Source organism: Hemitrygon akajei, chromosome 8 (genome assembly GCF_048418815.1).
Source record: "Hemitrygon akajei chromosome 8, sHemAka1.3, whole genome shotgun sequence".
Classification (NCBI taxonomy): Eukaryota; Metazoa; Chordata; class Chondrichthyes; order Myliobatiformes; family Dasyatidae; genus Hemitrygon; species Hemitrygon akajei.
Genome location: NC_133131.1, coordinates 4,950,297 through 4,976,542, shown reverse-complemented (window position 1 = coordinate 4,976,542; position 26,246 = coordinate 4,950,297). Strand labels below are relative to the sequence as shown.

The following is a 26,246-nucleotide window of genomic DNA, read 5'->3' as shown; positions in this document are numbered from 1 at the left end:
AAAGAAATTAGAAAAGCTAAAAGAAGATACAAAGTTGCTTTGGCAAGTAAGGTGAAAATAAATCCAAAGGGTTTCTACAGTTATATTAATAGCAAAAGGATTGTGAAGGATAAAATTGGTCCCTTAAAGAATCAGAGTGGACAGCTATGTGTGGAGCCAAAAGAGATGGGGGAGATTTTGAACAATTTCTTTTCTTCGGTATTCAGTGAAGAGAAGGATATTGAATTGTATAAGGTAAGGGAAACAAGTAGGGAAGTTATGGAAACTATGACGATTAAAGAGGAGGAAGTACTGGTGCTTTTAAGGAATAAAAAAGTGGATAAATCTCTGAATCCTGACAGGATTTTCCTTAAGACCTTGAGGGAAGTTAGTGTAGAAATAGCAGGGGTTCTGACAGAAATATTTCAAATGTCACTAGAAACGGGGATGGTGCTGAAGGATTGGCGTATTGCTCATGTGGTTCCTTTGTTTAAAAAGGGTTCTTAGAATAAACCTAGCAATTATAGGCCTGTCAGTTTGATGTCAGTGGTGGGTAAATTAATGGAAAGTATTCTTAGAGATGGTATATATAATTATCTGGATAGACAGGGTCTGATTAAAAACAGTCAACATGGATTGTGCGTGGAAGGTCATGTTTGACAAATCTTATTGAATTTTTTGAAGAGGTTACTAGGAAAGTTGACAAGGGTAAAGCAGTGGATGTTGTTTATATGGACTTAAGTAAGGCCTTTGACCAGGTTCCGCACGGAAGGTTACTTAGGAAGGTTCAACCTTTAGGTGTTAATATTGAAGTAGTAAAATGGTTTCAACAGTGGCTGGATGGGAGATGCCAGAGAGTAGTGGTGGATAGCAGTTTGTCAGGTTGGAGGCCGGTGACTAGTGGTGTGTCTCAGGGATCTGAACTGGGTCCAATGTTTGTCATATACATTAATGATCTGAATGATGGGGTGGTAAATTGGATTAGTAAGTATGCAGATGATACTAAGATAGGTGGTGTTGTGGATAATGAAGTAGGTTTTCAAAGCGTGCAGAGAGATTTAGGCCAGTTAGAAGAGTGGGCTGAAAGATGGCAGATGGGAGTTTAATGCTGATAAGTGTGAGGTGCTAAGGTAGGAATAATCCAAATAGGACATACATAGTAAATGGTAGGGCACTGAGGAATGCAGTAGAACAGAGTGATCTAGGAATAATGGTGCATAGTTCCCTGAAGGTGGAATCTCATGTGGATAGGGCGGTGAAGAAAGCTTTTGGTATGCTGGCCTTTATAAATCAGAGCATTTAGAGTATATGAGTTGGGATGTAATGTTAAAATTGTACAAGGCATTGGTGCGGCCAAATTTGGAGCATTGTGTACAGTTCTGGTCACCGAATTATAGGAAAGATGTCAACAAAATAGAGAGAGTATAGAGAAGATTTACTAGAATGTTACCTGGGTTACAGCACCTAAGTTACAGAGTAAGGTTGAACAAGTTAGGTCTTTATTCTTTGGAGTGTAGAACGTTGAGGGGGGACTTGATAGAGGTATTTAAAATTATGAGGGGGATAGACAGAGTTGACGTGGATAGGCTTTTTCCATTACAGTAGGAGAGATTCAAACAAGAGGACATGAGTTGAGAGTTAGGGGGCAAAAGTTTAGGGGTAACACGAGGGGGAACTTCTTTACTCAAGAGTGGTAGCTGTGTGGAACAAGCTTCCAGTAGAAATGGTAGAGGCAGGTTCGGTATTGCCATTTAAAGTAAAATTGGATAGGTATATGGACAGCAAAGGAATGGAGGGTTATGGGCTGAGTGCAGGTCGGTGGGACTAGGTGAGAGTAAGTGTTTGGCACGGACTAGAATGGCCAAGATGACCTTTTTCTGTGCTGTAATTGTTATATGGTTATAAGTTATTTTGAAAACAAAGACAAAATAGTCAACAAACATGCAAAGTAGGGAAAAAACAGGCATGTCAGAGATGTAGCCCAGAGTGAAGTTTGGACAAGTGCAGAGTGAAGTCTTCATTTGCAAAGTGAATCGTTGATAACACCTCGCCCCAGTCTACAATCCCAGCTTCTGACACTATTCCTACTCTCTACTCTCCATCTGGCCTTCACCACCCCCTCTCCTGGATCCATCCATCACCTGCCAGCTCCTGCTCCATCCCATCCCCTCAACCTTTTTATTGGTCAATTCAATCTGTGGAGGTTGTGGCAAGGCAAGGGTTAACAATGGCCAGGCAAGGAAAAAATTGCATTCAGCCCAGGCAAGAAAGGTCTTTGAAGAGCATAGCTTCTGGAGACAATTTTGTAGGGTCGGCATGTCACCAAAAACTTTGACAAACTTCTATAGATGCACAGTGGCTCACTGTACACGTTACAGCCTGGTAGGGGAACACCAATACCCAACAACAGGAAAGATTACAAAAAGTGGTGGACACAGCCTAATCCGTCACAGGCAAAGCTCTCCCCAACATTCAGCACGTTTACATGGAGCACTGCTACACAAAGCTCCCGTACTACAGGCCATGCTCTCTGATCTTCACTATCAAGGAGAAAGAGAAACACAATCCTTAGGTCCCACATCACGAGGTTCAGGAACAGTTATTACCCTACAACCATCAGGTTCCTGAATTGGCATAGAAACTTCACTCACCACTACTCTGAACTGATACTACAACCTGCAGATTCACTTTCGAGAACTCTTTATAACTAATGTGCTCAGTATTAACTTCTTTATTTGCATAGTTTTTCTACATTTCCACACTGGTTGGTTGTTTATGCAGATTTTTCAGTAAATTCTATTGTATTTTGTTATTTTACAGTAAATGTCTGTGATAATGGATCTAAAGGTAATTTATCATAACATATACACAAGTTGATAAGAAATTTTACTTTTGAGTGTGAATCTGAACCATGAACTGACTCCACTGCAAAGAAGTAGCAAGACAGTATCTACAAACATACTCACCGCGTGATTCTTCCTGGCAACAGTGAGGTTCTGTAGAATTCGGAGCTCCCCGCTTGGTCCCTCTTCCCACAGCTCAGTGTCCTAGAAGTTAACAGATGTTTAAGTGTGTTTGATTTCACACCCAGGACAGACATCAAGGCACTGATCTAGACCCAGATTTTCCTCACCACTGGACCGGACAGGAAATACAAGGCACCAGCTCCTCCATTTGTCAGACCCGAGTGGGGGATGTGGAAAGGGGTAGACTCCAACTCTGTCAGAGCTGAGGGTCCTATAAAAGGAGGGTGGGACGCAGACTGAGCTTCAAAACTGTCAAGTTTATTTTCCATAAGACCATAAAACACAGGAGCACAATTAGGCATATCAAGTCTGCTCCACAATTCAAACATGTTCTCATCCCATTCATTTGCCTTCTCCCTGTAACTTTTAATGTCGTTACTAATCAAGAACCTATATATGCAATGACTTGCCCTCTGCAGCAGTCTGTGGCAATAAATTCCAGATTCACCATCCTCCTCATCTTGGTTCTAAAGGGACTTCCTTGTATTCTGAGGCTGTACCCTCTGGTCCTAGACTCTCCCACTAAAGATGACATCCTCTCCATGTCCATTCTGTCTAGGCCTTTCAATATTCAGTGTCAATGAATATGAAATAAACTTGACAGTTTTGAAACTGGGTCAATGAGACCCCCATCATTCTTCTAAATTCCAGCAAGTACAGGCCCAGAGCCTTTCATATGTTAACTTGGGAGCATTCTCGTGAACCTCCTCTGTACCCTCTCCAATACCAGCACATCCTTTCTTAGATAAGGGGCCCAAAAGAGTTTCGCAGAACATCTCCAAGGGAACTTGTGTATAGAAAAAGAGTATACTTTAAAATACTGCACATCTCATCTGTGAGTTTCATGCAAGATTCCCCAGTGAGGGAGGGACCTGGATTTGCAGAACCTCTGCTCTATTCATGCAGTAAACCTTTCCAATACACAGTAAAAATATATCACATGACATGGGAGCAGAATTAGGCCATGCGGCCCATCGAGTCTGCTCTGCCATTGCATCATGGCCCATTTATTTGCCTTCTCAACCCCAATTAAGGTGTAGAATTACTATTTTTCTTGTAGTTAATCTTTCCTATTTTTATATGCAATCACCTATATACATGTAATTGGTCAGTGAATTTTTCAGTAACTATGGTGCAGTTGCTTCTGTATTTTCCTACAAACTTCTTAGTTTTCAGTAGCAAATTCACTACTTGAATCTGGCTATGTTGTAGGTTAATTGTTATCACTGGAATTTTGTTATCTTTGGCAACCAAAACAGCTTTTTCCTTTTCCTTGTTCTTTCAGCTCCTTTTTCTTTTTAAGTAACACAATGAAAGAATCGGAAGCAATAAGTTTTATGTCTCATTCTTTACTTCCAAAATCACAAAAACATCAGGATCCGACAGTGCCCGATGTATAAAATGCTGTTGTCGTTTTATTGCTGTTCTGCCAAGCATTGTGGGCATGCTGTGTTGGCACCAAAACGTGCAGCAACATTTGCCCTCAGCATGTTCTTAGGTGTGTTGGTTGTTAATGCAAATGACACATTTCACTGCATGCTTCAATGCGTCAGCCACAATGAAATGGTGGAGCACCCTCAATGGGCCAAATGTCCTAATTTTGCTCCTATATCTTATGATGTGATAAACCTGAACCTTGAACTAGCTTGTATACAGCAAGATCCCTCACAGAACAATAAGACGGGCAACCAATTTCTTTTTTTTGGTGGGGGGGGGGATTAGGATGTGATAATGATGGAGTATGCAAGAAATACAAGCCCCCTTTCTGAATGATGCCAAGACATTCACCTGAACAAGAAGCTTGCCTGAATAGCTTCTTGAAAACTTATGAGTGCATAAGCTCTCAGCTACAGCAGTTGTCCAAATGAGACAGGACAGATAATTTAATTAACCCAGCAGTACCTGTGTGATGTTGTACGGCACCTCCTGAGGCAGATACTCCAGTAACCGCTCCCGTATCAGGTTACAGCAGATCTCCTGGGGTGACTGATCGGTGACGACATCGCTGTGATAATCCCACTGCCCTGGCTGGGCTTTTGACACAAGGTAATGCTGAAAACCAAGAGAAATCAATGTGAATGCTTTCAGAGATTGCAAATACCAGTGAATTAAATAGCCAGATTTTCTTCAACGCAACAAAAAGGATCAAATTTATTTGCTATATACACTCAGTGACCACTTTATTAATACAACTGTGGAAACCTAAAGGTTCTGCTGCTGCAGCCCAACCACTTCAAGGTTCGCTGTGTTGAGCATTAAGATCCTCTTCTGCACAACGCTGTTTTAACAAGTGAATATCTGAGCTATTGTCACTTTCCTGTCAGCTTCAAAGTGAATTTATTATCAAAGTACATACATCACCATATATGACCCTGAGATTCACTTTTTTGTGGGCATACTTCTGTGATGGATGGAGTTACATCCATTACTTTTTGTAAGATTTTCTGTTCAAGGGCCAGTGAATGTACTCTCCATTCCCACCTATAGAAGTTTAACATGTCATGCTGAATTTTCACAAACTCCTAAGGAAATAGAGGCACTGCCTTGCCTTCTTCGTGATTGAAATTATGAGCTGGGCCCAGGACAGGTCCTCCGAAATGACAACATTGAGGAACTTAAAGTTGTTGACCCGCTCCACCTTGAACCGGTCTGGCAATTCTGCTCTGACCTCTCTCATTAGCAAAGCATTTCCACCCACAGAACTGCCACTCACTGGATTTTTTTTGTTTTTCGCACCATTCTTTATAAACTCTAGAAACTGTTGTGTGTGAAAATCCCAGGAGATCAGCAGTTTCTGAAATACTCAAACCACTCCATCTGGCACCAACAATCATTCCACGGTCAAAGCCACATGATTGGTTGATTAGCTGTTTACATTAATGAACAGGTGTACATAATAAAATGGCCACTGAGTGTACATTTATATGTACTTGGAATTTGCTGTAGTGTGTTGGTCAGGGCATGACATGCAACAAAAAACAACATTCAACGATTATACAGAATAAAGAATTATATAAAATAAAGTCACTGTTTAAAGTACGTATATGAAACAGAATGTGCATAAATACATAATGTTATCAATATTTATACCATTTATGTATGCTTTTAAATATTTGCTCCTTAAACCACTTATTCTGTCTGCTTTGTTTTCCTTCCAGATGAAGTATTTTTAAAAAAAATAATGTCTCCATTATTTATTTATTTTAATTTTTTATTAGTTTTTCAAAACATTTTACAAAATTAAAAACCCCAAATCCCAATAAGGAGCATTAATACAGAGCAAGGTTAAGCATACAATAACAATATGCTACAAAGGAAGAGAATTTAACAAAAAAGCACCTAAATTAAAGACAAGTGAGCTTAGTGTCCTTCCCAAACCCCACAACACAAGAAAAAAACAACTCCAGACCAACCACCACACAGTATAAAGAGTATAAGTCCAGACAGTCAAACTCCCAGACTGTGAATACACTTAGCAACAGAGGATAATAATGCCTACTACCAGAAAAAAAAGGGAGCTGAAAGCAAGGGACCGAAAAGAAGAGAAAAAAAAGAAAAAAAACCCTAGTCAAGAGGAAGGTTATGAAAGTACTCGATAAAAGGTCCCCAAACCTTAAGGAACTTTAGATCCGAATTAAGAACTGAATAATGAATTTTTTCGAGGTCCAAGCAGGCCATAATGTCGTTAAGCCATTGCGCATGAGTAGGCGGAGCAACATCTCTCCATCTAAGGAGGATCAAGCATCTCGCCAGGAGAGAGGCAAAGGATAGTATTCGGCATTTGGTCGGACCCAGACATAAATCTGTCTCGCCCCAAAAACCGAACAGAGCAATTAAGGGGTTAGGTTCTAGGTGCTGATTCAGAATACCCGATAATGTAGTGAAGACATCTTTCCAGAATTTCTCCAGGCTAGGACAGAACCAGTACATATGGATGAGAGAGGCCACGCCCCTCTTGCATTTATTACAGAGCAGACTAATGCCAGGGTAGAATCGAGATAGTTTAGATTTAGACATATGGGCTCTATGAACAATCTTAAACTGTAAGAGGCAATGGCGAGCACAAAGGGAGGTTGAGTTAACCGATTTGAGAACTGAGTTCCAGCTCTCCTCGGATAAGGAGATATTTAAATCCTGCTCCCAGGCCATTTTAATTTTATCCACAGGGGCCCGTCGTAAGGCTGCTAGTTTATCTCGGATAATTGAAATTAAACCTTTACCTAGTGGATTAATGGAAAGAAATAGGTCCATAGCATTTTTTGCAGGCTTTTCAGGAAAGTTAGGAATTAAAGGAGCAATAAAGTGTCGGATTTGGAGATATCTGAAAAAGTGAGCGTTAGGCAGGTTGAACTTAATGGAGAGCTGCTGAAAAGAAACGAAGCGATTATCAATGAAGAGATCTTCAAAATGTCTAATGCCCTTCCTGTACCAAACATGGAATGCTGAATCGTACGTAGTAGGTAAAAAAAAAGGTGATTATGTGCGACAGGGCTAGAAACGGAAAACCCCTGGAAACCATAGCATTTCCTGAACTGAGTCCATATACGCAAAGTGTGTCTAACCAGAGGATTAGCTATTGATCTGGGCAGACTGCCAGGGAGTGCAGAGCCAAGAAGTGCAGATATAGATAATTCTTTAGTGGAGCTCAACTCCATTGCCACCCAGTTAGGGATGTCTCCATTATTTGAAATCTTTGCCACAGTGAATTATTTAATTCCAATCAACTCACTTTCACTGTTTGCGCTGGAGAAACAATTTAAAAGCAGAAGATCTGGAGCAAATGTCTCCACAGGCATTCTACTGAAACCCATCACAAAGGCACGAAGCTCCAATCACCTAAGATAGGCCTTTGGATAAAGATTTTATCGGCAGTAACATAATTAAACAAAACCCAACTTTTTGTAAACAACATAACTTTACCCCCTTTCTCAGCAGTTGCCTCGTTAAAAGCCTCCTGTCCATCAGAATCAGAATTGTAATCACTGACTGAAAGACATGAAATTTGTTTTGTGGCAGCAGGAAATAAATGGCGCAAAACCAATAATGAGGTTCATGGGTTCATTATTTTGTTAAGTTATATATCTATACATATAATTCTGTTACAACGGGCGGCACAGTACTGTAGTAGTTGGCGCTGTCTGTAACTAGTTTGTACGCTCTCCCTCTGACTCCAAGAGTTTCCTTGGGTGCTCCAGTTTCCTCCTACATTCCAAAGACATACAGGTATCACGAGGGTGTAATTGGGCTGCACAGGCTCGCTGGGCTGGCAAATCCTGTTACTGGGTTCCATTTCTCAATAGGGCAGTAGCGGTAGCCTAGTGGTTAGCACAACGCTTTACAGTACAGGCGACCTGGGTTCAGCTCCCGCCGCTGTGTGTCTTTGTCCTCACTGTGACTGCGTGAGTTTCCTCCAGGTGCTCCTGTTTCCTCTCACAGTCCTAAGGCGCACCGGTTAATTAGTCATTGTAAACTGTCCTGTGATTAAGCTACAATTAATTTGGGGGGGGGGGTTGTTTCTGGGTGACATGGATTGAAGGACCAGAAAGGCCTGTTCCACACAGTATCTCAATAAATGAATGAATTAAACAATAAATCAATCAATAAATAATAAAACTTTAAAGACTAAATAAAACCAACTAAATAAATAAATACAATGTTAAGTTCATTACATGACATTTTATTATTTTTACCTCTCATATACCCACTGAGTTCCCTGAATTAGTCCATTTTACTTGCTTTGTTTTATGGGAGAGGAGAAGTCATCACAATCAGGCTTATTATCACCGACAAATGTAGTGAAATTTGGTTACATGGATGTAATTGGGCTGCACAGGCTCAGTCCCATTATCATGTTGTATCTCTGAATAAATGAAACTAAATAAAATTATGTTACATTACATTATGTTTTGTTATTATTTTAGCCCTTTTTGTTACGTTTGGTCACCCTTAAGGCAGTGTCCAGGGGAAAGCAGCCTTGCACACTCACCCGTAAAGTATCCACTTCCTCACCATTGACAGCGGAAAGCATGAACACCTCCTTGAAGTGAGGCCAGCCCTGTCGGTTCTTCCAGCTCTCAGAGGTGCTGTGTTGTGGAGCAGATGCTTGCTGCTGAGCAGTCTCTGGCTGAGAAATGTCAGAAACACTGTCACTGGATATTTCCAAACGATGTACATCTCCTTGAGAGTGGGGGCTGTGTGTTTCCTTGGACACATCCAAAGTGCTGCTCTGATTTCTTGCCTGTTTGTCAGGCGTGCCATCTGCTTCACCAGTTCTCTCTCTCCCAACAGGCTGTGGCAGCGAGTTGTACCGTGGCTTCACCTTCAGTTTCTTGTTGTTCACTATTCCTTCTGTCAGCTTGATTGTCAAATCCAGAAGAAGGCCTTTGCTCTTTAACAGGTCCACCTAGAAACAAGAGGCAGAAGGAAGTAATGTTGGCTGGAGCGTTTGTCATTGTTCTGGTAAAAACTATGATTTCTTTAATTTAGTGAGCTCTCTCTATTTATGATGAAATTACCCTAGGACCATGCACAGCATCTTAAGGACCCCTCCCCAATGGAAAAAAAAATCATGCATGCATGTAGATCACCTTGCACAATCACAGGATGTTCAAAAGAGGGAAACACTTTGAAGTGTAGCTACCGTTGCAAGTTAGGACATGCAATACTTGTGTGCAACAATCTCATAAATTTCAAAAGATAACTGATTTCTTTTTTGTGTGGTAGAGGGATAAACCAATTTCAGGATAACGAGTAACGCTGCTTCATTTGGCTTTATTCATGAGTGTTCATATATGACCAAATGACAATTAAACTTCAACTTGAATTTGAATGCAATGCTCACAAAAAGCACCTGTAGAATTTCCTGTGTTTATAGGTAGTATTAGTCTGGTTGTGATTAAGCAGGATTCAAACCCACAATCTCTAAACCAGAGACAAGTGTTACCTGTTGACTCCTGGTATGGAAAAACAGCACTACTGACTTTGCCAGAACATTAAGTTCCCAAGTTATTTCCTCCTGGAACAGAGGTCCAGCTTCATGTAACAGTGACAAGCCTAGTAACAAGAAGGTAACATCAGCTTCTTGCTGCCTACCTTATTCAGGGCGAGAACTGCCGGAATCTGGGGATTTTGAGTAAGACATTTCAGCACTTCAGTGTGTAGCTTGTTGCGAGTCCAGTGGTCAGACACATCAACCAAAACAAGCACTAGGAAAAAACAACAACACGTGAAACAATTCAGGCATAGCCTGCAGATATTAGCACAGGTTGGAAGTCAAATGCCTGCCAGTCCAGGGCTTGTGCCAAGGATTAGAGGTCAGAGGCCAGGAGGTGGCCTGTCCTGAAGTTGGAGGCTCTGATTTGTGCATGGGTAGGAAAGGGGCTTGTTTTGCTGTTGTTGTTCTGTTGAACACTGTGGGCATGCCATGTTGGCGCTGGAGTTTTTTTTAAATGACACTTGCTCCTAGTACATCCTTAGGTTCTGTTGGTTGTTAATATAAATACTGCATTTCACAGCATATTAACTTTATTTGTCAGATGCACATCGTAAGATTGAAACATACAGTGAAACATGTTGTTTGAGTCAAATCAAATCAGCGAGGATTGTGCTGTACAGTTCACAAGCGTCACCACGTTTCCAGCACCAACATAGCATGCCCACAACTCACCAACCTTAACTGCACATCTTTGGAATATGGTAGGAAACTGGTGCACCCAGAGGAAACCCACGTGGTCATGGGGAGAATGTACAAACTTCTTGCATGCATCAGTGGGAATTGAACTCTGATTGGTGATTGCTGCCGCAGTAATAAAGTTACATTAACCATAACAGTACCAAGCACCTCAAATGTGATAAATAAATCTCATCTAATGAAAGGTAATGGTTGGGGCTAAGCTAAACCACTCACCCAGGTTTGCTGCTTTTACTGAGTGCCAGGGATCAACCAGCAGTGACTTCTCCAAATTGTGCCTGGCAAGAAAGGAACAGTTAAATTGTTAAAAACCACTGGTGTACACAGGCCTCAGAAACAGGAAAATGTGACAAAAGTAAACAAAACCTTTTCATTTTGATGGGAGAAATGAGCCCAGGAGTATCAAGAAGAACCTGTAGAAAGAGAGCGAGAGGAGGTCAGGAACAGTACCAGAATGAGCAATGTTATGTGCACCTACCCAGACCTTACCAAAAAAGAAACACCTCGCAGGGAAATCAAATGCAGATCAGGAACTGAAAGGAAAAGGAAGATGCCTCATTTGAAAGGTGGTGTGTGGCAGTGGAAGGGGGAGGATGATCAGGATCAGAGAGGTTGAAAAGCTATTTGAAAACTGACATCCATTGGAGAAAAAAAGGTGTTGAGGTAATTTGTATTTTCCTTCTGAGGTAAGAACTAAGGGAGATTTTAAAAGGCAGTAGATTAGATTTAAGAATTCAAATTTATTTATCCCATGTACATTGAAACATAACAGTAAAATGTGCTGTTTGCATTCACAATTGTTAAGCAATTACAGCATGCAAACTGGGTACAAATTACATGATCAGCACTTACTTCAGAATGAAGCCAGGGAAGAATGAGGCACATCTCAATGACAAAAGGACATAGAGAAAAATAAACTGGAAGGTGTGAGGCCTTCAGGAGTGGTGAGTAAAGCAAAGAATGAGCCAGAGGTGGAGACAATTCCTTAAAAGGGCAAGAGATGAGAACCTGAACAAAAATATGTAAGATCTATGATTTACTTTGTCTTGGCAGAGTATGGATAAACTCACTAAGGAGAAGGGGTGGCATGGTAATGTGGGAGGAGGTAGGGTACACAGCAGTTTGCTCAATGCTTTACAAAGACAGTGATTAAAACTCAATTCCCACCACTTTCTGTAAAAAGCTTGTAGGTTCTGCTCACAACCATTTGGGTTTCCTCCAGGTGATGTGGTTTCCTCCCACGTTCTAAAGATGCACGGGTTAGGGTTAATAAGTTGTGGGCATGCTATGTTGGCGCCAGAAGCATGGCGACACTTGTGGGATGCCCCCAGCACATCCTCAGACTGTGTTGGTCATTGACGCAAGTGACGTATTTCAGTGTGTTTCGATGTACATGAGACAAATGTAACTAATGTTAATGCTAATCCTAGAACCTAATCTTACATGGAAGATAAATTCAGATGATAACCTGGAGCTGGTCAGTACTGAGGAGGAGGTGGTGGTCGATATCACCCTAGATTTTTCTGATTTGGTTTCAGATGGTATGGCCTCCACAGAGCCTTGATTGCAACATCATCAAGGGTGTCTGGGATTACCTGGAGACAGAAGCAAGTGAAACACCCAAAGTCTGCAGAAACTGTGGCAAGTTCTCCAAGAACCACCACCAGCTGATTTTCTTATAAAACTGCACAATACTGTATCTAAGAAAATTGATGCAGTTTAAAATTTTTATATTTAAAAACTTTTCATTTTATTATTTTTGAAAGCATCTTCGCTCTACACAATTTTTTTTACACGTGTGCCCAGGTCTATTTGCACAGTTCTGTATAATGGTTGATAAATCCCAGGGTCAAATGAGAAGTATTTAAGGTTATGGGAAGCGAGGAAAGAGACAGCTAGGACCCTGATAGATATTTTCTTTAGCCAAAGGTACGATCCCAGAAAACTGGGGAGGGTGGTAGAACAGTCCATTTCCGTGCTGTACACCTCTGACTATGTGATGACTCACCATTTCACTTTGTGAAAGTGGTTTTTCGAAAACTTGTGAGAAGTGGGCTGGACACACAATCTAATATTTCCTTTTCTGCCATCGTCAATATCCTCCTGACATTTAAGCACAAAGTACACTGCAGATGCTGTTGTCAAATCAAGATATACAAAAAAGCTGGATGAACTCAGCAGGTCAGGCAGCATCCGTTGAAAGAAGCAGTCAATGTTTCGGGTCGAGACCCTTCGTCAGGACCCGTCCTGACCCCTCTCGACCTGAAACGTTGACTGCTTTTTTCAACGGATGCTGCCCAACCTGCTGAGTTCATCCAGCTTTTTTGTACGTCCTCCTGACATTTACCTTCTAAGACTGCAGGTTGGTGAAGAGCCACTCTGTAGCAAGAGCTACCAGGCTCAATACAGAACAGAGGATCTGGACCACACAGAATCCCTGCCATATAACTCTACGAACTAAGGAGGAAGCCACCAAGTTCACTAATGACCATGTGTTCTCTGAAACAAAAGTGGAGCACGGGTCCTTGAAAAGTTAAAAAAAAAAAGGAAATCTGATGGGGAACTTCTTCACTTAGTCTGTGAGCCAGGACCCCAAATTTGGGCCACCGGTACCATCTGGGGGGAATAATTCTTATAATGATTTTTGGCAAGGTATACACCCCTAGTGCTAGAAAATATGTGATAGCGTTGCAGCGGTGGTAGCTTAGCCATCCTAGGAAAGCCATTTCGGTTTGCTGGTCTAAAGGACATATGCATAGAGGCTGGAATTGTCGCAGAGGGGTCCATCAATGCAGCCCTTGATGGTAAACACTACAATCGTGCTGTCAGGGTCCACAAGTACATCTATGAAGCACTGATGAGACTCGCATGGGCAGAGTTCATACCGTGGGTTAAGGATAACGTTCCAGAGAGGAGTGGGATGATCAAATCATTCTTAGACCATGTGAACAATATGGCCAGTGACTTGAACCAACAGAAGTTGAACAATCTGCCGCAAAGTCAACTCCTAGCTGAGCTGCTAACCCTGTGGACAGACTTTCTGGAACACCTCCATCACAACAATGGAGAGCTATCCGCATTCTGGATATCATACATTGACATGGTAGAGAACGTAGTACTTGAGTTTCTGCGTGCCTCTCGTGAGAGGGACTGGGAGTTGCACCTCCATGCTATAAGAACCGTGATCCCATGGTGCTTTGCCTATGATAAGATGAATTATGCCAGGTACCTGTCCCCTTACTTCGCTCAGATGATGAACCTCACAGAGAAGAATCCTTCTGTGTGTGAGGCCTTCCAGACAGGCCAATTCTCAGTGCAGCTGTCAAGTAACAACCCCTTTGGGCAGATCCCTGTGGACCAGGCTATTGAAACCACAGTGAACAAAGACACACATACTGCTGGAGGCACATCACGGTTCAGCCTGAATGCTGGAGCTATCAAGCGTTACTACACAACAGCTGAGCACCGCGGTGCATTCCTGGGACAGTTAAGGGAGATGGTGCAAGGCAACAAATCAGAGCTTTGTCATGTGGAGCTACAGCAGCCAAGAATCCAGAAAGATGAGGAAGCAGTTTCAGCAGTGGTTAGCCTCATATATGAATGGGTCAACCCATTTTCAGAGAAGCGGGACTCATTAGCATCTCTACAGCAAAGGCAGCCCCCAAGGACATTGCCTCCGACCTGATGAAGGCATATGAGATTGGTGAGCAATGCTATGCAACCTTCAAGGATGAGGAACTAGAGGAAGACCCACCAGCAAAGAAATTCCATGACCCCAATGAAAACCAACAAGCTGAAAACATTCTGTGATATGTGTAAGAGAGAAGTGAAATCAAATGGGAGGGCAATCATCTTGAAAGCAGACAGGTCGATTGTATTCTGTAGTTGTGCGGACCTGACGGGGATTTGGAGGGAGGGAGTTGAGCACAAAGTTTCCCTTTATGCTGATGATCTTTTACTTTTTATATCAAACCCGATCACCTCTTTACCCCCCATGTTCTCACTCCTTGACAAATTTAGCTAGTTTTCTGGATACAAACTTAACTTACACAAGAGCAAACTTTTTCCAATAAATAGAGAAGCACAAACGTTAGAGTTTCATAACCTTCCTTTTAAGGTAGTGAATAACCAATTTACTTACCTTGGTGTTACAGTAACAAGGAAATATAAGTGTCTTTTTGGAGGAAACTTTATTAATTTGTTAAATCAAACAAAACAGAGCCTAGTACAGTGGTCACCCCTGTCCATGTCCCTGATGGGCCAAATCAACGTTGTCAAAATAAACATCCTTCCTAAATTTTTATACCTTTTTCAATCCATACCAAATTTCATTCGTAAAGCCTTTTTTGACTCACTAGACTCAGTCATATCGTCAGGCAAGTGTCCCTGACTGAATAAAGTTCATCTTCAAAAATCTAAATGTGTTAGTGGTATGGTTCTATCCAATTTCCACTTATACTACTGGGCAGCTAACATTCATTGTCTCGTCTTTTGGACTCATTTTTATAATCAGTCCGACTGCCCATTAAGGGTGACAATGGAGCTCAACTCTACTAAGAATGTTTCCATCTCCGCACTTCTTGAATCCGCACTCCCTTTTTGTACGTCTAAACCAATTGCTAATCCTGTCATCAGGCACACCCTTAGAGTGTGGGCTCAGTTCAGAAAGCATAGTGGTCTCCATGCCTTCTCTCTTTCATCCTATTTTACATAATCATCTCTTCCAGTCTTCTATATGTGATTCAAAATTTCAAGACTGGTACAGAAAGGGCACTAGATGCTTTAAAGATCTTTTTTTAGCCAACTGTTTTGCATCATTTGAACAATTGTCTGCAAAATTTAATCTACCCACACTCAGTTCTTTAGATATTTGCAAATTAGACATTTTATCTGCCCTCTGATACCAAACTTCCCTGAGACACCCGACACAAACGTCACTGATTTGTTTCTCTGTATGAATCCATTGCGCAAAGGTCTAATATCTATTATTTGCGACAAACTGGCGGCTCTGAGGTGAGCCTCTCTTGACAAAATTAAAACTGCCTGGGAGCAAGATTTAAAATTTTCAATGCCAGAGGAGGTATGGGATGAAGTCCTCAAATTAGTTAACTCAACCTCTTTATGTGCCCGCCACTGTCCGTTACAATTCAAGGTTGTATACAGGGACAATATGTCTAAAACTAAATTATCTCGCACTTACCCAGATGTTAATCCCTGTTGCGACAAATGCAAAAGGGGTGAGGCTTCCCTTATCCATATGTACTGGACATGTCCTAGTTTGAAAAAATACTGGAAAGATGTCTTCCAAACTCTATCCCAAATACTTAACTACAATCTGGAACCTAACCCTTTGACTGCACTTTTCGGCACCTCAGGAGAGAGGGACACGCACCTAAGTCCGACTAAACATCGCACGCTGTCTTTTGCCTCTCTGTTGGCCAGGCATGCAGTTTTGCTCAGGTGGAGGGATGCCGCTCTGCCCACCCACGCGCAGTGGCTTAGGGACATCATGTCCAGTCTACACCTTGAGAAGATCCACTACTCAATCCTCAATTCGGAAATAAAGTTCCAAAAGGTGTGGGGACCCTTTCTTGAATATTTTCAACATTCCCAGCCAGACTAAAGGTCCATTCTCTCTCCCTTTCCTCAGTACACAAATCCCTGACCTCCAGCATTTTCCGGTAAAACTCTTCAGACTCAGATTTGTTATCATAAAACAGCCTATGTATTAGAAAAACACACCTTCTCTATACCAATGCAGCTCTGTGGGGACAAAGGTTCTGTTTAACCCTTTTTGTCAATGCATTGATGGCTTGGAGTTGGGGATTGGGAGGGCTGGGGTGATAATGTTTGTACTATGGGTGCATCTCTTTCATGAATGTGAATTGTACATTTGTTATGCACTGCACAATTCTCCTTTACACTATGTTCTCTTTATTTAAAAAAGCAATAAAAACATTGTCGAAAGAGACAGGTCTTTGTTTGGACGTATCACAAGGGCGCAGTCTATGTATGGGGGATATCCTTTCTCATCCCCTTGGACCATTGCCCTGGGCCCTGTCCACACCAGGACTGCTGAGAAAGACAAATAAAGCTACTTTAGCCACAACCTTGCAGAAAAATGTTGCAGTAGAAAAGCAACTCCCAGGAAACTCTGCTACAGTGGTTGATGGAATGAACTTGATCCAAAGAGTGAAAGGTGATCAAGTTACTTTCAGAGATGTTGCCACAACTATTCTGGGTATGGCTCTGAGGGAAGGCAGTCAGAGTAGCAAATTAGATGCTTGTGTTCAACACATACAAGGAGAACTCTATCAAGAATAGTGAAAGATCTTTACGGGGTGAAGAGACTGGCCATGAGTTGCACACATAAAGCTACCACTGGTGCAATGTTATCACATATTTTCTAACTCTAGAGATGTATACCTTGCCAAAAATCATTATGAGCATTATTCCTCTCAGATGGTTCTGACCAACCCTACTGGCTCACGGACTAACTCAGAGGCTGGTGAGAGTGTGCAACGAGCTGCCAGTGAAAGTGCTGGAACAGATTTGATTTCAACATTTAAGGGAAGTGTGGATAAGTACGTGGATGAGAGGGGTAATGGAGAGCTATGGTCAGGGTGCATGTCGACCGGAGCACATCTGCAAGGAGTGATGTCACAGGAAAGCACTATCCATCATCAAGGACCCCTACCATCCAGGCCATCTCTCTGCTGCCATCAGGAAAGTGGTACAGGAGCCTCAGCACCCACACCACCACGATCAGGAACAGTTATTACCCCTCAAACATCAGGCTCTTGAACCAGATGGGATAACTTCACTCACCCCAACACTGAACTCTTCCCACAACCTATGGACTCGCTTTCAAGGACTCTGCAGCTCAAGTTCTCGATACTCATTTTTTTTTGTATTTGGACCACTTGTTGCTTTTCACATGTTGGTTGGTTGTCCACCTTGTTGTGTGCGGTTTTTCACTGATTCTATTGTATTTCTTTGTACTTATTATGAATGCTCACAAGAAAACTACCTTAGGGTTGTACATGGTGATATATATGTACTTTGAACTTTTGAAGTAGATGCACGGAAAGGCTGTAGTGTTCTGACTGGAAATATTTCAAAGGCAGTCACGTACTATTTGGGTCTCTCCCTTTGTGATGACCCCCTGAGCTCGACACCGTGTCGTGTGGACCTTGCTCGAAACCGGAAAGACCTGCAACGCAACAAGCAGATAAGCACATTACACTGAAGCTGAACTAAAGTGGAGGAAAGCTTTTCAACAGTTACTGTTTAAAGCAGGAAGACAAAGGTAATTTCATACAATTCATCCAGCTGCCTAACTCTCCACAAACACATTTCAGCTTCAGAAATTGTAGTATATTCCATGGGAAATGTATGTAAATGCTTTTGGTCCTTTATCTAAGAAAGGATGTACTGGCATTGAAGGGGGTCCAGAGGAGGTTCATGAGGCTTAACATACGAGGAGTGTTTGATGGCTCTGGGCCTGTACTCAGTGGAATTTGGAAGAATATGGGGAAATCTGATTGAAGTCACTGAATTTTAAAAGGTCTAGAGTGAAACACACAATAATGCTAGAGGAACTCAGCAAGTCAGGCTGAGTGAGGCTAAATAGATAAATAAACAAGACAACATTTTGACCCTTCATCAAGCCTAAATAGAGTGGACGTGGAGAGAGAGGATGTTTCCAATAATAGCAGAACTAGAACCAAATGGCACAGCCTCAGAATTGAAGGGCATCCCATTAGAACAGAGATGAGGAGGAATTTCTTTGGTCAGTGGGTGGTGAATCTGTGGAATTCATTGCATAGATAGCTGTGGAGGTCAAGTCATTTGGTATATTTAAAGTGAAGGTTGATAGGTTCCTGATTAGTAAGAGCATCAAAGATTACAGGGAGAAGGCAGGAGGATGGAGTTAACAAGAAAAACAAATCACCCATGATCAAATGGCAGAGCAGACTTGATGGACCAAATGTCCTCATTATTATTTTTCTCTTCTCTTTACTTTTGAGGTGCCACGGTAGTGTGGTGGTTAGCACAACACTATTACAGCTCTGGGCAGCAGAGTTCAGAGGTGAATTCCCACTCCGTCTGGAAGGAGTTTGTACATTTATCCCCATGTGTGATTCCCCTCCAGGTGCTCCAGTTTCCTCCCACATTCCAAAGACCTTCTGGCTAATAGGTTAATTGGTCATTGTGTATTGTCCTGTGATTAGGTTAAGGTTAAATATGTAGGTTGCTGGGGTGGTGTGACTCGTTGGGTCATAAAGGTCTGTTGTGCGCTGCATTTCTAAATAAAATAAATAAATATGCATGCCTTAGGGAAAGGAAGGGTGGTGGAGTTTGCAGGGAGGAGGAAGACCTGAAGCAATTTTCAAAAAAGTTTTCCAGATAAAATCAGAAGGCTTTGATCCATCTACAAAACAGTGTTAGGTTTACCTTCCTACGTAGAAGCTGATTTGACAGAGTGGATTTACCGGCATTGGGAGCACCGATAATTGCAACTCTCAGCACTTGAGGGTTTGGTGGCTGGTCTGGCTGATGATGGAGGAGGCTCCCCTGCTCGTCTGTGGGAGAGAAGCATAAGTTTAGTCTCGCGTTGAGTAAAGTACGGAGCATACAGTCGGATTCCGATAACCAGAAGAAGTTTGCACCCACCTGCTGCATTCAGATCTGGGTACTGGGCTCTGACTAATATGGCCAGGTTGTGCATATTGTCTGAAATTATTCTGCTGGGTCAGATATGAGGAATTTATATAAACTTACTTAAGTTTGGAAAGTTGAGGTGTGATGTAGAGCATAGGTGCTGGCAGTCATTTTTGACTTTTTCAAATAGAAGCGGTAAATTTATATTGAGCAATCTCACCAACAGTGTTAGACAATGAAATAAACACAGCTCAGTCATGGAATAGGTTTAGTCGCGTGTCCCAAGATACAGTGAAAAGCTTGTCTTGCATACTGTTCATACAGATCAAATCATTACTCAAAGATTCAAAGGAGATTAGCTTAATTTGTCACATACACATCGAAATGTACAGTGAAAAGCGTTGTTTGCGTCAATGACCAACACAGTCTGAGGATGTGCAGGGGGCAGTCCACAAGTGTTGCCATGCTTCTGGTGTCAAAATAGTTTGCCCACAACTCACCAACCCTAAGCTGTATATCTTTGGAATGTCAGAGGAAACTGGAGTACTCAGAGGAAACATATGAATGACAGGGAGCAAGTATGAATGCCTTACAGACATCGGCAGCAAGTGAACTGAGACTGGTGGTAGCTGGAACTTTAAAGCATTTTTCTAACCACTACACTAAAGCGCTGCCCGTTGCATATTAAGATCGAACAAAAACAATGCAGAATAAGTGTAAAAGCTACAGAGAAAGTGCAGTGCATGTAAATTACAAGGTGCAACATCATAACAAAGTAGATAGTCAATCTTATCCTACTAGTTTTTAGTAGTCTTAGATCAGCGGGGTTGAATCTGTCCTTGAGCTTGCTGGTATGTGCTTTCAGGCTTTTGTATCTTCTGTCCAATGGAAGGGAAACAGAGAAATGTCAAGGGTGGAGGGGGTGTCTTTGACTATACTAGCTGCTTTACTAAGGCAGTGACAAGCGCAGGCGGAGTCAATGGAGGGGATTCTGGTTTCTGTGATGTGCTGAAATGTGTTTACAACTCTCTGAAGTTTCTTGTGGTCACAGGCAGACCAGTTGCCAAACCAAGCCGTGATGTATCCGGACAGGATGCCTTCGATGGTGTACAATAAAAATTGGTAAGGATCAACTGACAGTGATATGCCAAATTTCATTCATCTCCTGAAGAAATAGAGGCATTAGAGTCATACAACACAGAAACAGGCCCATCTAGTCCAAACTATAAATCTGCCTAGACCCATCAAATTGCACCCAGACCATAACCCTCCATACCCCACCCATCCATGTATTTATCCATGAACTCTGGTTCTACTCTCACCTAACCTCTGGAATAAACCTGCTTGCATTTACTGTAGCTATACATCTCAAGACTTTGTATACCTCTATCAAACCTACCCCCAATCTTCTACACTCTAGGGAATAAAGTCCTAAACTATTAAAACTTTCCCTATAACTCATGTCCTGGCAACATCCTTGTAAACTTTCTCTGGTCACTTTCAATCTTGGGACAACTTTCCTGTAGGTAGGTGACCAAAACTGGACATAACACTCCAAATTAGGCCTCACCAATGTCTTATACAATTGCAACATAACCTCCCAACTCCTTTAGTAAATACTTTGCTTTATGAAGGCCAATATGTATTTCTTTACGACCTTATCTACCTGTGATGCCACTTTCAAGGAATTCTCAACCTGTATTCCCAGATCCCTCTGTTCTACCGCACTCCTCAGAGTCCTACCGCTCACTGCACAAGTCCTACTCTGATTTTCCAAAGTGCAACACTTGTCTGTATTAAATTCCATAAGACCACAAGACATAGTAGCAGAATTAGGCCATTCAGCCTATCAGGTCTTCTCTGCCATTCCATCATAGCTGATTTATTATCCCTCTCTTTCCCAATCGCCTACCTTTTCCCTGTAACCTTTCACGCCCCGACTAATCAAGAACACATCAGCCTCTGCTTTAAATATACTCAATAAGTTGGCCTCCACTACAGGCATCTGTGGCAATGAATTCCACAGATTCACTACATTTTAACTATAAAAAAAAAATTCCTCTTCTCTGTTCTAGAGGTCCCTCTATTCTGAGGTTGTGCCCTCTGGTGTTAGATTCACCCACTACAGGAAACATCCTCTCCACATCCACCGTATCTAGGCCTTTCAATATTCGATAGGTTGCAATGACATTTCCTCCCCTCATTCTTCTAAACTCCAGCAGGTACAGATCCAGAGCCATCAAACACTCCTCACATGTTAACCCTTTCATTCCTGGGATCATTCTCTTGAACCTCCTCTGGACACTCTCCAAAGCCAGCACATATTTTCTTAGATATGGGGCACAAAACTGCTCACAATACTCAAGCACAGTCAGACAAATGCATTATAAAGCTTCACCATTACATCATTGCTTTTATATTCTAGTCCTCTTGAAATTAATGCTAACATTGCATTAGCCATCCTTACCACTGACTCAACCTGCAAGTTAACCTTCAGGGAACTTTACAAAAGAACTCCCAAGTCCCTTTGCACCTTGGATTTTTGAACTTTCTCCCAGTTTAAAAAATAGTCTACATCTTTAATCCTTCTACCAAAGTGCATGACCATAGAATTCCCAACAATATATTCCATCTGCCACTTCTTTGCCCATTCTCCTAATCGGTCTGCCCTTCCGTAGACTCCCTGCTTCCTCAACATTACTTGCCCCCTGCCCCCCATCTATCCTCATATCATCCAAACTTGGGCAAGAAACCACCAATTCCATCATTCAAACCTCTGACATATAATGTGAAAAGAAGCAGTCCCAACACTGACCCCTACAGAACATCACTCGTCAACAGCAGCCAAACAGAAATGGCCCCCTTTATTCACACTCTTTGCCTCCGGCCAGTCAGCCAATCTTCTATCCATGCTGGTATCATTCCTGCAATACCATTGGCTCGCATCTTGTTAGGCAGCTTCATATGAAACACCTTGTCAAAGGCCTTCTGAAAGTCCAGGTAAACAATGTACACTGACCCTCCTTTGTCTACCTTGCCAATTATTTCCTCAAATAATTCCAACAGATTTGTTAGGCAAAATTTCCCCTCAAGGAAACCATGCTGACTTTGGCCTATTTTCTCATGTGCATCCAAGTACTCTAACATTTCATCCTTAATAATGGACTCCAACATCTTTCCAATCACTGAAGTCAGGCTAACTGGCCTAAAATCTCCTTTTCTCTGCCTCCTTCCCTTCCTAAAGAATGCAGTGACATTTGCAAATTTCTGGTTCTCCGGAACCATTTCAGAATCTAGTGATTCTTGAAAGATCATTACTAATGCCTCCACAATCTTTTCAGTTGGTAAATCTTGCTCTATTACATTGTGGAAAGCCAATACATGCTAATCCAAAAAGACTACTGGCTGTAATAGTTGTGAGAGGTGGTTTAACTAACTACTGAAGGGGTTGAATATGTTTGAACTGCTGATATTTCAGTTTTTAATTTTTAGTTTTTCATGCTTACAATTTTTGCTGCATAGGAGCATGTGATTCACAAATAAAAAATCTCAGTTAAATTGGTCAAAATCCCTGGTTGTAATACTCATTTATGTGAACAAAGGTTTGGGGACTGAATACTTTTACAAGGCACTGTATGTGTGAAGAGGTATACTGAGGCATAAACTGTGCATGTGCCTATATCAGTCTCCTTGCTGGGCCCAACATATTGACACAATGACAAAGAAAGCCCATCTGTGGCTATGTTTCATAAGGAGTTTGAGGAGATTTGGTACGTCACCGAAGACTGGCTAATTTTTACAGACATGAAACTAGAGAGCATTCTAACCGTTTGTATCACTGTCTGGTATGGAGAAGCCACTACACAGGTTTGAACAAAAGCCACAGAGGATTGCATACTTAGCCAGCTCCATTATGAGCACTGGCCTCCTCACCATTGAGGACATCTTCAAAAGGGAATGCCTCAAGAAGGCAGTATGTATGATTAAGGACCCTAACCACCCAGAACATGCTTCTTATTACTGTTACCATCAGGGAGGTAGCACAAGTCCCTGAAAATGCACACTCAATGTTTTAGGAACAGCTTCTTTCTCTCCACCATCAGCTTTCTGTACAGTCCATAAACTTAAGCTTGGAACATTTGGACAGTGAAGATGCATACATCAGGATGCTCTTTATTAATCACAGCTCAGCATTCGATACTATCATCCCCTCAAAACTAATCATTAAGCTTCAAGACCTTGGCCTCAATACCTCCTTGCACATCTGGATCCCCAATTTCCTCACCTGCACACCCCAGTTAGTTCCAATTGGCAACAACATCTCCTCCACAATCTCCATCAGCACAGGTACAACACAAGGCTGTGTGCTTAGTAAACCTGCTCTATTCGCTTTATACCAATGACTGTAAGGCTAAGCCCAGCTCCAATGCCATAGTTAGGTTTGCTGATGACACCACAATTGTTGGTCAAATTAAATTATGGTGATGAATCAGCATGCAGGAGGGAGATTGAAAATCTGACCTGGACTGAAATACATCTTATGGAAATGTTTGTTTGATGATGAACTTCAATTTTAAAAAAAATTACAAAAAAAAAAGAAAATCTGACCTGGTGGTGCCAAAACAACAACTTCTTCCTCAATGTCAGCAAAACCAAGGAGTTTATTATTGGCTTCAGGAAGTGGAAACCGGAGGTCCATGAGCCAGTCCTCATAGGGGGATCAGCAGTGGAGAGGGTCAACAACTTTAAATTCCTCGGTGTTATCACTTCAGAGGATCAGTCCTTGACCCAGGACGCAAGTGCCATTACAAAAAAAACACAGCAGTGCCTCAACCTCTGAAGAAGTTTGCAAAATTTGGTATGTCATCTAAAAATTTGACAAACATCTATAGATATGTGGTAAAAGTATATTAACTGTTTGCATCACAGCTTGGTATGGAAACACCAATGCCTTTGAATGGAAAATCCTACAAAAAGTAGTGGATGCAACTCAGTCCATCACAGGTAAAACCCTCCCTACTATTGAGCACATTCACACATAGCATGTCATAGAAAAGCAGCATCCATAATTTAGGACATCCACCACCCAGACCATGCTCTCTTCTTGTTGCTGCCATCAGAAATAAGGTACAGGAGACTCAGAACTCATACCAACAGGTTCAGGAACAGTTACCACCGTTCATTACCCCTCAAACATCAGGCTCTTGAACCAGTGAGGATAATTTCACTTGGCCCGATCAATAAACTGTTCCCACAGCAGATGGATTCACTTTCAAGTATTCTTCATCTCATGCCCTCGATATTTATTGCTTATTTATTTATTATTTTCTTCTTTTTGTATTTGCAGCTTGTTGTCTTCAGCACACTGGTTGAATGTCCAAGTTGGTGCGATCTTTCATTGGTTCTATAATGGTTATTGTTCTCTTATGGATTTGAGAATGCTCACAAGAAAATGAATCTCAAGTTTGTATATGGTGACAACCCAACTAAGTTGACTTTGAACTTCGATTCTGATTCTATCTCTACATATTTACCAAAGCCTGCGTATTCTCAGATCCATGATCATAGTCACAGGTCAATTACTCAACTTTGAAAGAATCCTGGCTCCTAACAAAACCTACCTTTACTGATGGAAACAGCAGGAGGATACTGGCCAATGAGATTCTCAGATGCTGGTTTCCCGACACCCAAGATTTCTCCCAAAGCTGAGCTGCTTCCATAGTAACTTCCTGGTAAACAGATGACCCTGTGAAATGAGTCATTTGCTAGAAATGCACCTGCTAAGAAAACACATCAACATTACTTTCACAATGGCAAATCTTATTGCGAAAAATTATACAGCAGATATCTCTCAAATTAAAATAACAAAACTTAAGAGTGAAGCTTCCAAAAATTGCAACATATGCATTGTTGGATATTTAACTTTTATCTGATTAACTGGCTCAGCGGCTTACTTCATCCTGGTGTCATAATTCATACATTGCAATTCAAAGGAGTTGGTTAATTCCATATTTAGGGTAGCAGGGTGGAGATTTGTCTCTACAAAGGAGATATAAGGCACTCCTTCCCTCCATTAGTCTGCAGGTCCACCTTGGGCAAGGCGTAGCAGCTGCTTAGCAAACCCCTCTCCCCATCAGGGTCGCATGAAGCCATAGGAGCAGGCTGTGGATGGTTGTATGAGCAGCTGGTACACATCACAAAACCTGGCCATATGACCTCAGATGTCAGGTAGACAATCTCTGAAGAGTATTGATAATGACTGAGGTCACCTGACTTTATAAAGACACTGTCAAGAAGCCAATGGCAAACTACTTCTGTAGAAAATTTGCCAAGAACATAGTCATGGAGACCATGGTCGCCCACATCATACAACACGGCACATAATAATAACTCCATATTATTTAGCTCATCAATTCTATGAATCTTTCTCTGCACAAGCTTTTGAATGATTTAATCTTTGTACAGATTTTCCCACAGCAAACAAAAAGGGTCATTTGAATTGAATTGACTGTTTCGTACATCCTTCGCATATGAGAGTAAAAATCTTTATGTTACATTTCCGTCTAAATGTGTAATATATAGTAATTTGTAATAAACAGTATGTACAACAGGACAGTCAATATAGCATAGAAATATAGTTGTATCGGTGTGAATTTATCAGTCTGATGATCTGGTGGAAGAAGCTGTCCCAGAGTCCGTTAGTCCTGGCTTTAATGCTGCAGTACCGTTTCCTGGATGGTAGCAACTGGAGCATTTTATGGAGTAGGTGCCCCATTGAGCCACTCTGCTGCCATCAGGTAGAAAGTATAAGTGCCTCAGGACTTGCATCGCCAGGTTTAAGAGCAGTTACTACCAAACCATCAGGCTCTTGATCAAAAAAGGATAAC

The 26,246-nt window shown here is 41.7% G+C and overlaps 1 protein-coding gene across 2 annotated transcripts in view; it reads right to left on the bottom strand.

Annotated features, from left to right (window-relative positions):
- Window positions 1–26,246, bottom strand: part of eral1 (Era-like 12S mitochondrial rRNA chaperone 1) — a 35,619-nt gene that overhangs the window by 7,762 nt on the left and 1,611 nt on the right. Inside the window, exons 2-10 of one of the 2 annotated variants that reach the window (XM_073053114.1) lie at window positions 24,981–25,139; window positions 19,153–19,280; window positions 17,831–17,908; window positions 11,062–11,108; window positions 10,912–10,973; window positions 10,098–10,210; window positions 8,992–9,408; window positions 4,908–5,057; window positions 2,946–3,026 (exon numbers count right to left, since the gene is read on the bottom strand). In XM_073053114.1, coding sequence (XP_072909215.1) covers window positions 2,946–3,026; window positions 4,908–5,057; window positions 8,992–9,408; window positions 10,098–10,210; window positions 10,912–10,973; window positions 11,062–11,108; window positions 17,831–17,908; window positions 19,153–19,280; window positions 24,981–25,139 — 1,235 coding nt within the window. The remainder of the gene's footprint in view (window positions 1–2,945; window positions 3,027–4,907; window positions 5,058–8,991; window positions 9,409–10,097; window positions 10,211–10,911; window positions 10,974–11,061; window positions 11,109–17,830; window positions 17,909–19,152; window positions 19,281–24,980; window positions 25,140–26,246) is intronic. The other variant, XM_073053115.1, reaches the window with a different exon arrangement.